This window comes from Manis javanica, chromosome 5 (assembly GCF_040802235.1).
Source record: "Manis javanica isolate MJ-LG chromosome 5, MJ_LKY, whole genome shotgun sequence".
NCBI lineage: Eukaryota > Metazoa > Chordata > Mammalia > Pholidota > Manidae > Manis > Manis javanica.
The window spans coordinates 143,153,990-143,166,208 of record NC_133160.1 but is presented as its reverse complement, the minus strand read 5'-3'; the positions used below and the strand labels follow the sequence as shown (position 1 = coordinate 143,166,208).

Sequence of the window (12,219 nt, the reverse complement as noted above, 5' to 3'; positions counted from 1 at the left end):
CTAAGATTGTCAGACGTGTAAACTAGTTAACAGTTTAATTGTCTAACTCTTAGCATTTGGTGTTTTTCTCCACTTGTGAATGTCTCATCAAATAATATGATATGTTCAAATAGGATGCTTGCATTGTGTCAGAGATAAACATATGTGGGAAGGATTTTTGGTTCATGGTTACTGAGTGCTTGTTTTACTCATAAATTTAAGTGCTATTTGGATTCAGCATTTAAGTAGTTAGTGCAGTAAACCCATCCGTCTGTTTCCCTGGCTTGTATGCCTGGACAGTGTGCCAGAAGAGTACCTGATCTGTACTCTGACAAAACCTGTCTGTCCTTTCTGCATTTTTACCCACCTCTAAATTCACTTTGGTATTGAAGCCACCATACATCAGATGACTTGACTCTCTGGGTAAAGGGAGGCAGTGGAGAGTGAAGATTGGTCTCTGTTTGACACAGACATGGCTCAGATTCTAACTCTGTCCCTTACTTAGTCAATGACCTTGAACAAAGTACATGACTTCTCTGTGCCTCAGTTTCTTCATTTATACATAGGGATTAGTAAAATAGTAAAATGGTGCCCAATTGAAGGATTATTTTGAGGTTTAATTGAGGTTATGTGTACGATGTACAATGCTGAGTGGGCAGAGCAGGGATTCTAGAAGCTGACACAGCAGCAGCTGAGCAGGGGCAGCCTCTCCATGGCCTGTTAGGAGGGAGGGGGCTCTGCCTTCAGCTGCCACGGTGGGTGGAGGAGGTGGGGGGGTACAGAAGCTTGGCTCTGGGCAGGCTTGGCTGCTGATTGGCCTTCTGACCTTTGACTGGTTTCTCTTGACCTCAGCAAACTCGTCTGCTAAGCAGTCCCTGTTCTAGATTTCATGGGCATCCCCTCCTGGCCATCATCAGGTGTGTAGATGTACCCCCACTGTTCCCCTGCCCTGAGCTTTGGCTCCCCCTGAGGAGGAGGAGAAGGAAGTGGCAGGTGGATGAGGAGAGGGCTGCCCTTGGATACAAGTAATTGGCAGCCGTGTTTTCAGAGTAGGTAGGTCCATATCACCTTTCATTCTGAATCTTCTCGTCACTGTAACATTTATCTCTGGCACCAAGGAAGGGCAAAACAGGGTCTGAGCCATATATGTGGGGGGGAAGAGCTTTCTGAAATAGCGAATTCTGATTGTCAATGAAGTTGTGACTTTATTTTTACTTTAACTCATAATCCTCTGTAATGGTTATCAGTTGGTCTTAAGACTGTTAATAAGTAAATGACGATGAAAAGAAAGTTGTTAGCAACATGAATCAATTTTATGTGAGGGAACCTGGTATATAAGTGCTCTGGGTCTCAGTTTCCTGACTGAAATGGAAATAACGGAATCCTCTTCCTCAGACTGCTGTGTTACGTGAAATGATGCAGGCATGATGTTTAATACAGTGCCTGGCTTGTGAGGCTCACCTAGAGGAAGTTAGTTGTCCTCATCGTCATATCAACATTACTTTAAAGATGAGAATTTCCACAAAACGTTGGCAGCCTGAAGTGGGTGGGTTAGAATGTCGTGAGAGTTAGTATGGAAGGTGCTAGGTCTGCCCTATAACTTTTACATGTGGTGTTTTCATGTCTCTCTTTTTTTCTCTTAAAGGAATGAATTCTTCCAAAACCAAACTAGAACTCCAGAAGCACCTCACAACATTAACTAATCAGGAGCAAGCAACTATTTTTGAGGAGGTTCAGGTACAGTACTAGTGTTTAATTTCTAGGTGGAAAGAAAAGGCAGGCTGCTTATCTGTGAAATGTTATTTATAAAATACAGCAAACCAGGGCTGTCACAGCCCCAAGGAAGTGGCCCTGAGTTCCTCTTGGTTTGGGCTTAACAGCCCCATGGAGGAGCCGGGGTGGAACTGCAGAGTCACATCAGGTCTTGTTTTCATGGAGAAAGCGACTAGACTAACCCAGGGAAGCTCTCCCTTAAAATATTTTGGAGTGAGAGAAAGGGAATCACAGAGGGGGAAGGGCCTCAGCCTGGGAGACGGAAGACCCAGACTTGCCCCCGTGCCTCCCTGCCCAGCGTGCCTCCGCTCCCTCCGGAGCCTCCCTCAGGCCCTGCCTGGTTGGGATTTCAGCCCAAGTGTGGGAGGTGAAGGAGGTAGACTTCGTGCACATGAACTTGGACTTTACTGTTACTTCTCTTCTGGTTTTTTTTTTTTCAGTTTTGGAAATAGATTTATATGATGTTATCTACTTAGAGCTATATAATAATATCAAACCTAAACAAAATAACAAAACAAAAACCTAGCTCCTTGGCTTTCTACATTAAACCTGGCAACCTCACTTTTGCCCTTGCGTGTAGATGCAGTGAAACTTGGGGAAACCACGCCGGTTATGCTGGCATGCCTGTGGTGTGTTCATTATGAATCTTTAATGAGCTCATCAAAAACTTCATGTCTGCTTTAGCGGAAGGGCATTTTCTTAGGTTTTGTGGCACTATTCTAGGGAAGAGAGCACATCAGAACAAAGAATAAATATCTTCTGATTCGGGTGGAGGAGAGTGGCAGTGCTCCTGCAAGTGGAGGAGTCGTTAAACAAGCCAGGAAGGCTCCAACTGTGGGTTTAAGCTCCCTCCCTCCTTGTTGGGAGGACTCTCCAGACAGGGCCCAGGATCTGTTTCCTTCTAGTATGAAAAATTAAAGGATTGTTTTTTTTCTTCTGATTCACATGTTAGAGTTCTCTTAATCCCTTGTTCCCCTTCTGCAGTAGGATTGGCATATGTTTGTAGAAAGCATAAGATTTTTAAATTTCACAAAAAGAATGTAACTTTCACAATTTCCAGTTTAAATTTTCTTTCTTCTGAACCAACTTCAGACACACTACTTTGTTTTTTCTTAAAGAATCTTTAGAGTTCTAAGTACACAGTACTTTCAGGCAAATTTAAAATACTTGGAATTCATAAATAGGCAGTGTGCTTCTGATGGGTGAGACATTTGCGGTGAAAGCGGGGCCTTTTTCTCTGACGCTGGCCCACTTGCTGTTTCAGAGCGATCAGGCTGCTTTGGGGAGCATCTTTCTAGTAAGCACAGAAGATGCCCATTCCTCTGATAGGAGTTTTCTTTTTTATATTACACAAGACTGTGTAGCTTTTTCCTAAACAGTGATGAATCAGGATAGGTAATACACAAAATATTCTTCAGCAATGAGAAGTTCCTAATGGGTGTGATTCTGAGATTCTCTTTGACCTGTGAATTTTTAGACACCTAATACATTATGGCAAAAAGACTTTAGAGAAAAATGGTGACACAGGTTTGAATAAAAAGTGCATATTCAGTTAGGATCCTAGAGCCTCTAGGTGTTGCTCTAGAAGGCTCTGTGATTTTTTGGTTGTCCAAAGCCCAGAGGGAAGTCGCTGGGTTGGAAAGGCCATCTCGCCCTCTGCCCCACCCCCCTCAGCGAGGCTCCCCCTTGAATGGCTCTGTGCTGAAGTGGATCTCCTCATCTCTTGGCTTGTTGTCAGTCTCGTTGAATTACTTTTTCAGTGACCATTCTTGGTTTTTATAGAACATCTTGTAAACCAAGTTAGGTTTCTGTTTAGGTACCAGTGCCTGCTAATGGATTTGGAAATCATACATTTAAAAAGATCATAAAGAAAAGGGTGGCTTTGCCGTATCCTAAGTCCTTTTATAAATAGAATGGTTAGTATTTTCCTTTGTAGTCAGTCATTCCTGGAGAATAATTTGTTTCCAAAGAACTTATGGGCAAATTTTCACAAGATGAATGTAAATTCTGTTGAGATTTGTGGTACATGATTACTTAAGTAGTTATTAAAGCATAATCAATGTTTTTATAAATGTTTAATGAAAGAAGAAGTAGAACCCAAACAGAACCCTAAAGAAAAAGAGATGAGAAGTCACTGTGCAGGTGCTGCTGGAGATCAGCACTGCCTCCGACAGGTCGGCTTCGAGCTCTCTGAGAGGGAACCGAATGCCAGCTGGGGATGTGGCCCTTCGGCCCTTCTCTCTATAAGAGAACTCCTGACGCTGCAAAGCCACTTTTTCATTTATGGCCTGTTTTTAGAGGTATAATTTTCAAACCTCGCTGCCTGGGCTTATGTGATGGTGACCCAAGGGGTCTCGCTGTCATCTCAGGGTGCTCCGCTGCTGGCTGGGCAGGCCGGACCCAGGGTGGTCCTCCCCTGTGTGAGAACTGCTCTCAAGCCAAGGCGGGGCTGGCAAAGAAAGTGCAAGTCTGAATTCTCTTCATCTGATATTTTGAAATATGTTATCATGAAGAATTTCTCTAAGAAAAATACATTGTCTTGTGAGAGCAGCCCACATATTTAATTAAAGATGTAAGAGAAAGAATGGCTCAATTCTGGAACGCCTGCTCAGAGGCCTCCCATAACTCCTGCCTGTTCCCTTTTGCTGAACTTTTTAAAAAAATAGCCTTTATTTTTCAGAGGAGTTTCAGTTTTGCAGAAAAAGGTCTGTGGAAAGTGCAGAGAGTTTCCACATAATCTCTCATGCCATCATCCTCACCGCCCCTCCCCTCCTACCTCCACACCACTTTCTCCTATTATTGATGTCTTGACTTAGTATGGTGCGTTTGTTGCCATTGATGAACCAATATTGATACATTCTTATTAACTAAAGTCCATAGTATACATCAGGGTTTACTCTGGTGTGGCAACCTATGGGTTCTGAAAAATGTGTAGTGGCATGTATCCACCACTGTAGTAGCATACAGAATTGTTATACTACCCTAAAAATCCTTTATGCGCCACCTGCTCATTCCTCCCCTATCCTCTGAATGCCAGGCAACCACTTTCCCATAGTTTTGCCTTTTTCAGAATGTTATATAGTTGGAGTCATACAGTATGTAGCCTTTTTAGATTGCTTCTTTCACTTCACAGTATGTATTTAAGCTTCCTCCATGTCTTTTCATGGCTTGACTGCTTTATTCTCTTTAGGGCTGAGTACCACTTTCTTTTTTCAAAGATCTGATGGGAACTTTTTCTGGAAAAATCCACTTGTTGCATAAAATGTAAAATTTTATAACATTAAGGTTCATGGCTTGGAATCCAGATTGAGAACATCTGTTCTTGTCTCTAAAATATTTAATCCTTAGCTGAAATTTGAAAGAACAGGAAGTCCTCAATGAAAACAACCTATTCTGATCATTTGCTGTCTTTTCCTTGAGTAACAGGAAAAACTTACTATTAAAAACGATCTTTTTCTTTAAGAAAGGGCATCTCAGAAGGTCTGGGTTAGTGTTACCTTTGCTTTGAAGGCCTGTAACAGGAAGGGTAAAACTGTTGTTCCCTGGTTAGCTGGGGAAGGAGGTTGCCAAGAGTGGCACTGACCCACACTCAGCTGCTTGTATAGTTAATCCATTTATTATACCCTGACTTTGTTTTAAAGGGCAGTGCAGAACAATGGGTAATTGTCATTATAAAAATATATATATTTCCAAAGTTATAGACTAGCATCTTTGTACATCTCCAGAGTAATCCAGTTTTGTTTTCTTCGTATTTGGAGAAAAAAGTACTTTAAGTTAGGTGGTCTTATAAAAATGAATTCTAATATTTCAAAATCTAAAGAATTTGGGAGCTAGAGGAGAACTTGGAGTTTATGTCACACATAATCTTCATTTGAACATATGAGAAATCTAAGATTAAATTACTTGCCTTTAATCCCACATGTAGATAGTATGTAGAACCCATGTGTCCTGACTGCTAGCCCAGTGTGCTTTGCCGCTATCCCGCATGCAAAAGAAAAGGTGTAGAGAGAATTGTTTTTTTAAAAGAGAGAGGGAAAGAAATTGAGTCTATGCCTTGAAATTTTGTAGGCAATTGCATGTCCTGTGGGGCTTCCAGAAGGTGCTTCATGACGAACATATTTGACATGTGGGACCATGACCTTGGGACCAGTTGCTATTTTCCTTTCTGGTGCCTTAATCATTAGAGTTTATAAATGTGTAGCTGTTATGGCTCTTGACCTCTGGATGTTTACACAGATTTTGTTCATTTCGTCTCTTTTCAAGACTATTTATTTATTAAATATTCTGGCTATGCCTCTGAATGATGTGAAATAGTTATTTTAGGTATAAGGACAACAAAGGTCAAAAGCTGAATCTGACCCACTGGTTGGTTCCATTGTTTGTTCCTTTTTCAAAATTACCTCCACTTTTTGGATCACTGGTGCCCCCTAGTGAGAAGACTTGGTAAAAGCACTAGTTGATGGTTGGAAGTTAGCATTTCCAAAGGAATGGTTTTTAACAGTTTTGTTGACAATTCAAAACAAGTATAATTTATTCGTTTTTTTTTTTAAAGAAATTGAGACCAAGAAATGAACAGCGAGAGAATGAATTGATTATTTCCTTCCTAAGATGTTTATACGAAGAGAAGCAAAAAGGTCACATCCACACTGGGGAGATAAAGCAGGTATGGCATTTTTCTCCTTACAATTTTACCAAGACACCATGTAAAACACAGTGTGGAGGATTTTCTGAAGTTCTCTCCCTGTATCTTATCTTCATTTGTTATACATATAGGGAAAATTTGGGAATATTTAGATTGTGCTTGGAGAAGATGAGAGGAGTTTGTGTCTCCATTATAGTGGTTGCTCTGACAAGAGGACTGGTGTAGAGCAGCAAGAATGAAGTCAGGAGTAGATATTGCCACGCCAAGCTGCTCGACCTGTGGAGAGCCAGGCCCTGTCACCTCATCTTTCTCCTTGGTAACATGGGAATGACATTATATAGCTGCCTTCAGAATTTCAGAAAGTGCCTGCAAGTTCTTTGTAATATAAATGCTGTGTGAGTGTAATGTAGCACTGCTGATGAGTCAGATACATTAGAGAGCCTTGTCTGTGTTATTCAGATATAGAACTTCTTAATTCTGTTTTGTGTGATGGACATATGGAGCCTGCCTGCCATCCTCTGCTTGTCCACAAGCTCTGTTTAGCTTTAGCTTTTCTGTTTGAGGGATGCTGTGCCAGAAGCTGGGGCTGCCTGCAGGTCTCTGTCTTTTCAGAGCCTTGATTTGGGATTTGGTACACACAGTGCTGTGGGTTATTTTCCTGTGTCTTTGGGATTGTATAAGTCAATTCATAGTAATCATTATAGCTTCAATACATGTATTTTATATTTGTTTCAGTTACTTGTAGGCCAGAAAATTGAGAGGAAAAGACCAGTAACGGGTGTCAAAAAAATCCTCAATTTTCCAGAAGTATATTGTCTATTTTAAAAATACTTAGTGACTGCTTATTCTCAAGGTACTTTGATGTTCAGTTGTGTGCTGTCTCGCTCTCCTCCCTATAAATAGCCTCTGCTTTTCTGGTAACCTAACCAAGATGCAGTTTTACTTGGATGTACATATAGCAACTCTCCCCATTTGATTTCCACTTTCCAATTGGCTTTGACAATCATGTGCCGTTCCTGAACTCTTAGAGCCCAGTTCAATGTTCAATAATGTTTTTAATCTCATTGGTCAACTCTCAGGTCCCTTAACAATGTCCGTGACAGCAGAACATTGCCTGTGTTTTTGGTCTTTGCATGTTGACAGTCCGCCCTTCCCAGCCTGAACCCTGAAGATGGTGTGGGAGTTTTGTGCTTTTCCTGTTCACTTTCGGATGGGCCACCCGGTCTGTGTCCAGTTAATTCTCTAGTTTACTTTTCTCAATTTCATTCTTGTTTTCTTTTTTCCTTTTGTGCCATCCACAAAACAGTTTTTCCCTGTTTTTTCCCTAACTTCAATAATTTTGAAATAATTTATAACTGCCAGAAGGGAATGAAGCATTTATGGTCGAGGGACAGATTTGACCTAGTACATACTAATTTTTAAATGAACACGGTAGTATCTTTATGATTTGGGCATAGTTTAGTCCAATGGAGAAACACATTTTATGCTTTCTTTTTTCTTTTTTCATTTCAAAATATCAGAGATTTTAATGTAAAAGAGAACAAGCCTCACAATGTGGAACGAGTGTCTGGTCTGGGCAGCACTTTCTCTAGAAGTTTCTAAACATTCTGTTACCCAGGAGGCTCATGTTGTGCCTGTAAAGAAGTTGCCCTGGTCCCCAGATGTGGTTGGGTATTTTCCAGGCTGGACACTCTCTTGAGCTCTTAGAGTCAGGCTTTTCAGAATAGCAGCCACTTTATAAACGGTCAGCTGAAGCTTTGCCATTCATCAGTAGATTCCTGCTCTCATTTTCTGCTACCAAATGGTTTAGCCACATGGATTTCATCACTTTCTTGTTGCACCTAAAAATTCCTATAGCCTTTGAATATGTGTTACGATTTGATCTAGAGAGAGGTAGAACCATGGCTTTGGCAGTGAACTTCTTTGGCCACTGGCCTTCAAAAGTGGACAGAAAACAATGAGCACAGACTCAGGGCTGTGCTTCCCAGATCTAGTGGTGACACCGTCCCTGCTTCTCAAGGACTGAAATGACAGTATTGGATAGCTGTCAGGGGAATCATTTTCATAATATAGAAAATGAATGAATCCTTTGATCTTATGGGAAAGGAATCACTTTGGGCAAATACCTTTGGTAAAGTTAAAGGGTGACATGTTTTAGTCAATGGACATACCATTTCTACTTGTATTCACAGAGTTGGTACAAAACTTAGTAGTAAATCAACTGCTTATTGAATGTTTGCCATATATCAGAAACAGTTCTAATTCTTTACATGAATTATTCCATTTCTTCTATGACTTTTTGAGGTAGATAGCATAATACTGATATTAAAGACAAGAACATGGGGAACAGAGGTCATGCAGTTAGTTAGGGAGTGGTGGAGCCAATATGTATGAGTCCAAGGACATTATCTTAACCATTATGCTTTTGAGAAGCTGAACTAGCCCAATTTAGTGTTATACAATTACTCTTTAGTATACTGGGGTCCCTTTTCTAGTAGCTAAGTTTATCTTTTTCCGTGATTTTTTTATTTTGAAAAATTTCAGTCACACAGAAAACTTGAAAGAATTACACAATGAGCATTCCTATACCCACCATCCACATTCTTTTTGAATTCGTTTTTGACATTTTATTATATTTGCTTTCCCATATGTCTCCATCTGTTAATTTCATCATGTTTTTGATGTTTTCAAAGTAAGTTTCTAGTATCAGCTTTCTCTGTCCCTAAACAGTTCAGCGTGCATATCAATAACTGGGATTCAGTATTTGCTTGCAATGTTTTGGAAATAAAGTTTATAAATTGTGAGTTGCCCAAATCTTGAGGGTACCATTTGTTGAGTTTTGAGGACATCGTATAGTCAGGTGGCCCCAACCACTGTCAATATAGAGAGCATCCTGTCATGTCAGAAAGTACCCCACTCCCCTAGGCAACCACTGTTTTGATTTGTTTCACCATAGATTAGTTTTGCCTGTTCTAGGACTTTTTATAAATAGAATCATAGCATATGTACCCTTTTAGTTCTAGCTTCTTTTGCTTAGCAAAATGTTTTCGAGATTCATCCAGGTTGTTGCATGTATCAGTGCTTTGTTCCTTTTTGTTCCATTGTGTCAGTACCATAGCTTTTCCTCATTCTCCTTTTGATGGACACCTAAGCTACTTCCAGGTGCTAGTTATGGGTAAGGCTGCTTGTAGATACGTTGTCACAGCACAAGATTGTGGTTCCCAACTGAGAACTTCAGTGTAGCATCAGAATTTAAAACCTGTCTCCAAACTTTCCTGCTCAGAGTTTGCCTGTCTCTCATGAGACATATCACACTGCAGTGCAGTTCAGTCTGGAGCCCCAAGTGGGAAACTTAACAACCAGCAGCATCCACAAAGGAGAGATTTCTAGATACTTATTTTAAAGTAAACAAGAAATGTGTTAGTTTTGAAACATGAATTTTTTTCTAAGCAAGAATTATTTTCCAGTTATTTTAATTATGCATATAAAAAATCATTAGCTGGTAGAGGAGAGCAGAGGAAAAGCCCTTGGATTAAAAGTAGTGAGAGTCTCATGGCCTCATGTAAAAAAAAAACAACAGAAAAAGATGACCAGTTGTTGTTCTGTCTAATAGAATCTACCATTACTATTAGTCTTTTAGCCAGTATTTTCTTTACAACAATTCAAAATGCCTCTGTTTTATGAAAACTTATGTTAAGAGTTTGAATGCGAGTCCACAGCTTCTTTGTGAGTGAACTGGCATTGAGTCAAAGGCAGGCCCCCGAGGGCCCTTTGTGGACCATTCCCTTTGCTCTGGAGGCTGCCTCAAGTCTGGACAGGCTCTTACTCTTGGTAAATGATTGCACAGGGCACATTGCAACTCGGAAGGCACCTCCCCATGGTATGTAACGTTGGCAGGCACTTAGTCAATATTGGTTGAGTGAGTCTGCAGGCCTGTTTCCTATGGGCCTCCCAGGCGACCATTACTCATTCACTCATTCTGCAGCAGGCAGGAGGGCAGTGTCCAGAATATGCTCTGTGTGCTCTGTGAAAACACAAAGATAAGTGATGGTTTGGAGGGATTTCTAAGCCAATAGTCATTTAATGCACATTCTAATTCTCATAGAAATAAATTCTGTGGAAGACTTGACCAAGCCGAATGTAGCTCTTATCAGAACTTTTTCTTTCTCTTTTATGCCTTGAAAACTGTATAGCATTCATTTGTGAATTAGAATTTCATTATTCTACAGAAGATGTAAGGTCTTTGACCAGCAAATAACTGAATAAAATTAAAAATGCTTAATTGTATAAGAATCGGGGAAGACAAATTAAGACTATATATACCCATCAGATTGGCAGAAACTAAAAACTCTAACAATAGCATGTAATGGTTGAACTCATGTACTGATACTGGGCATGTGGATTGGTACCAGTTAGGGGAGAGAAATGCGACAGTTTCTGGTACAGCTGTAGAGGCACAGCCCAGTGACCTAGCACGCACATTTCTTTTCACACGTGTGATACAGAGCCATGCTTAAGAGAGGGCAGTGCAGTCTTTTTGGTAAAAGCAAAGAAAGGTAATCATTGTTTAACAACAGGAACATGAATAAATTGTGTTATAATCATACAGTGAAATACTCTACTGTGATTAAAGTGACTGAATCAAAGAACATTTATCAACATGAATCTCAAAACATTGAAAGAAAAAGCTAATTCAGAAAGATATATTCAGGATTATACATTCATTTGAAGTTTCAACTACATGTAGTCTTATGGCTACATACATATATATAAAAGTATAAAACATGAGCTGATATGAGGAACAACAAATTCCAGAGAAGGGTTATTTCTGCAGATGGAAGGAGGAAAGTGGTTCTAGGAGGCTTCGAAGATGCCGTAATGTTTCCTATTAAAGGTGGAAAGCAGAGTAGCTAAAATCATGATAGTGGATACTTACTGAGTGTCAGGTATATTCTAAGCACTTTAATGTGTGTTACTTCATTTAGATCACTAAATGCTCTGTGAGGAAAGTGAAGAACTGAGGGGCAGCAGGTCAAGCTGCCCACGGTCACATAGCTTGGGAGCTGCAAAGATGCCTGTCCTCTGGGCACTGAGCTCCAAGCCCGTGCTCCTCACTGTTCTCAAGCCCTGCAAAATGAGAACTTGGCCACAGCTGGGTTGGTAGTGGTACCAATGCATTTGTTTATTTGTTGTATTAGTCTGCACACTTCCTGTAATGTGTAACAACAGCAAAGAATAGTGCTTTTACAGTAATGGAGGATCTGCTTGTGAGTCTTCGTAACAAAATCACTGTCTCACAAGAGACAATCAGGTAAGAATCCATAGAGATAAGAAGTGATTTAGTGTAGGGGTTTTCTGTAGTCCTTTTTCCTTTTTTCCAAATATACCTCTTTGTTAATAAGTTATATTAAACTTCATTTTGTGGTGGGCAAACAAACTCCATCATATCATCAGTTTCCTATTGTAGTCAGTTAAGGGAGAAAAGCTTGGTAACAGAGGAGAATGAAAGGGATGATGGAAACAGGTGGGAGAGAGGAGAAAGTAGAGAAGACAGAACCTACCGCAAGGAATGGAGGGATTAGTGTAGGCAGACAGAATGGCATCTTCAGTTGCTACGTTTGTCTCATCCCCAGAAATGCCCCAAAAGGTAACTTACTTACTTTGAAAAGCTATTAATAGGTGCTTTTGTACCAGAAACTGCTCAATGTTTTATGTGCTTAACTTGTTTTAATCTCACTTTACAGTGTTATGATTAGATCTTGAGGTTGGTCTCAATTTAAGGAAGAGGAAATTAAGGCTCAGAAAAAGCAGCTTGCACAAGGCCA

The 12,219-nt window shown here is 40.3% G+C and overlaps 1 protein-coding gene across 10 annotated transcripts in view; it reads left to right on the top strand.

The window, feature by feature from the left end:
- The window catches only part of TBC1D1 (TBC1 domain family member 1), a 213,526-nt gene that overhangs the window by 108,853 nt on the left and 92,454 nt on the right, over nucleotides 1–12,219 (top strand). For all 10 annotated transcript variants that reach the window (XM_037002624.2, XM_037002631.2, XM_037002625.2 and 7 more), the window contains 2 exons: nucleotides 1,625–1,716; nucleotides 6,305–6,415. In XM_037002624.2, the coding sequence (XP_036858519.2) occupies nucleotides 1,625–1,716; nucleotides 6,305–6,415 (203 nt within the window). The remainder of the gene's footprint in view (nucleotides 1–1,624; nucleotides 1,717–6,304; nucleotides 6,416–12,219) is intronic.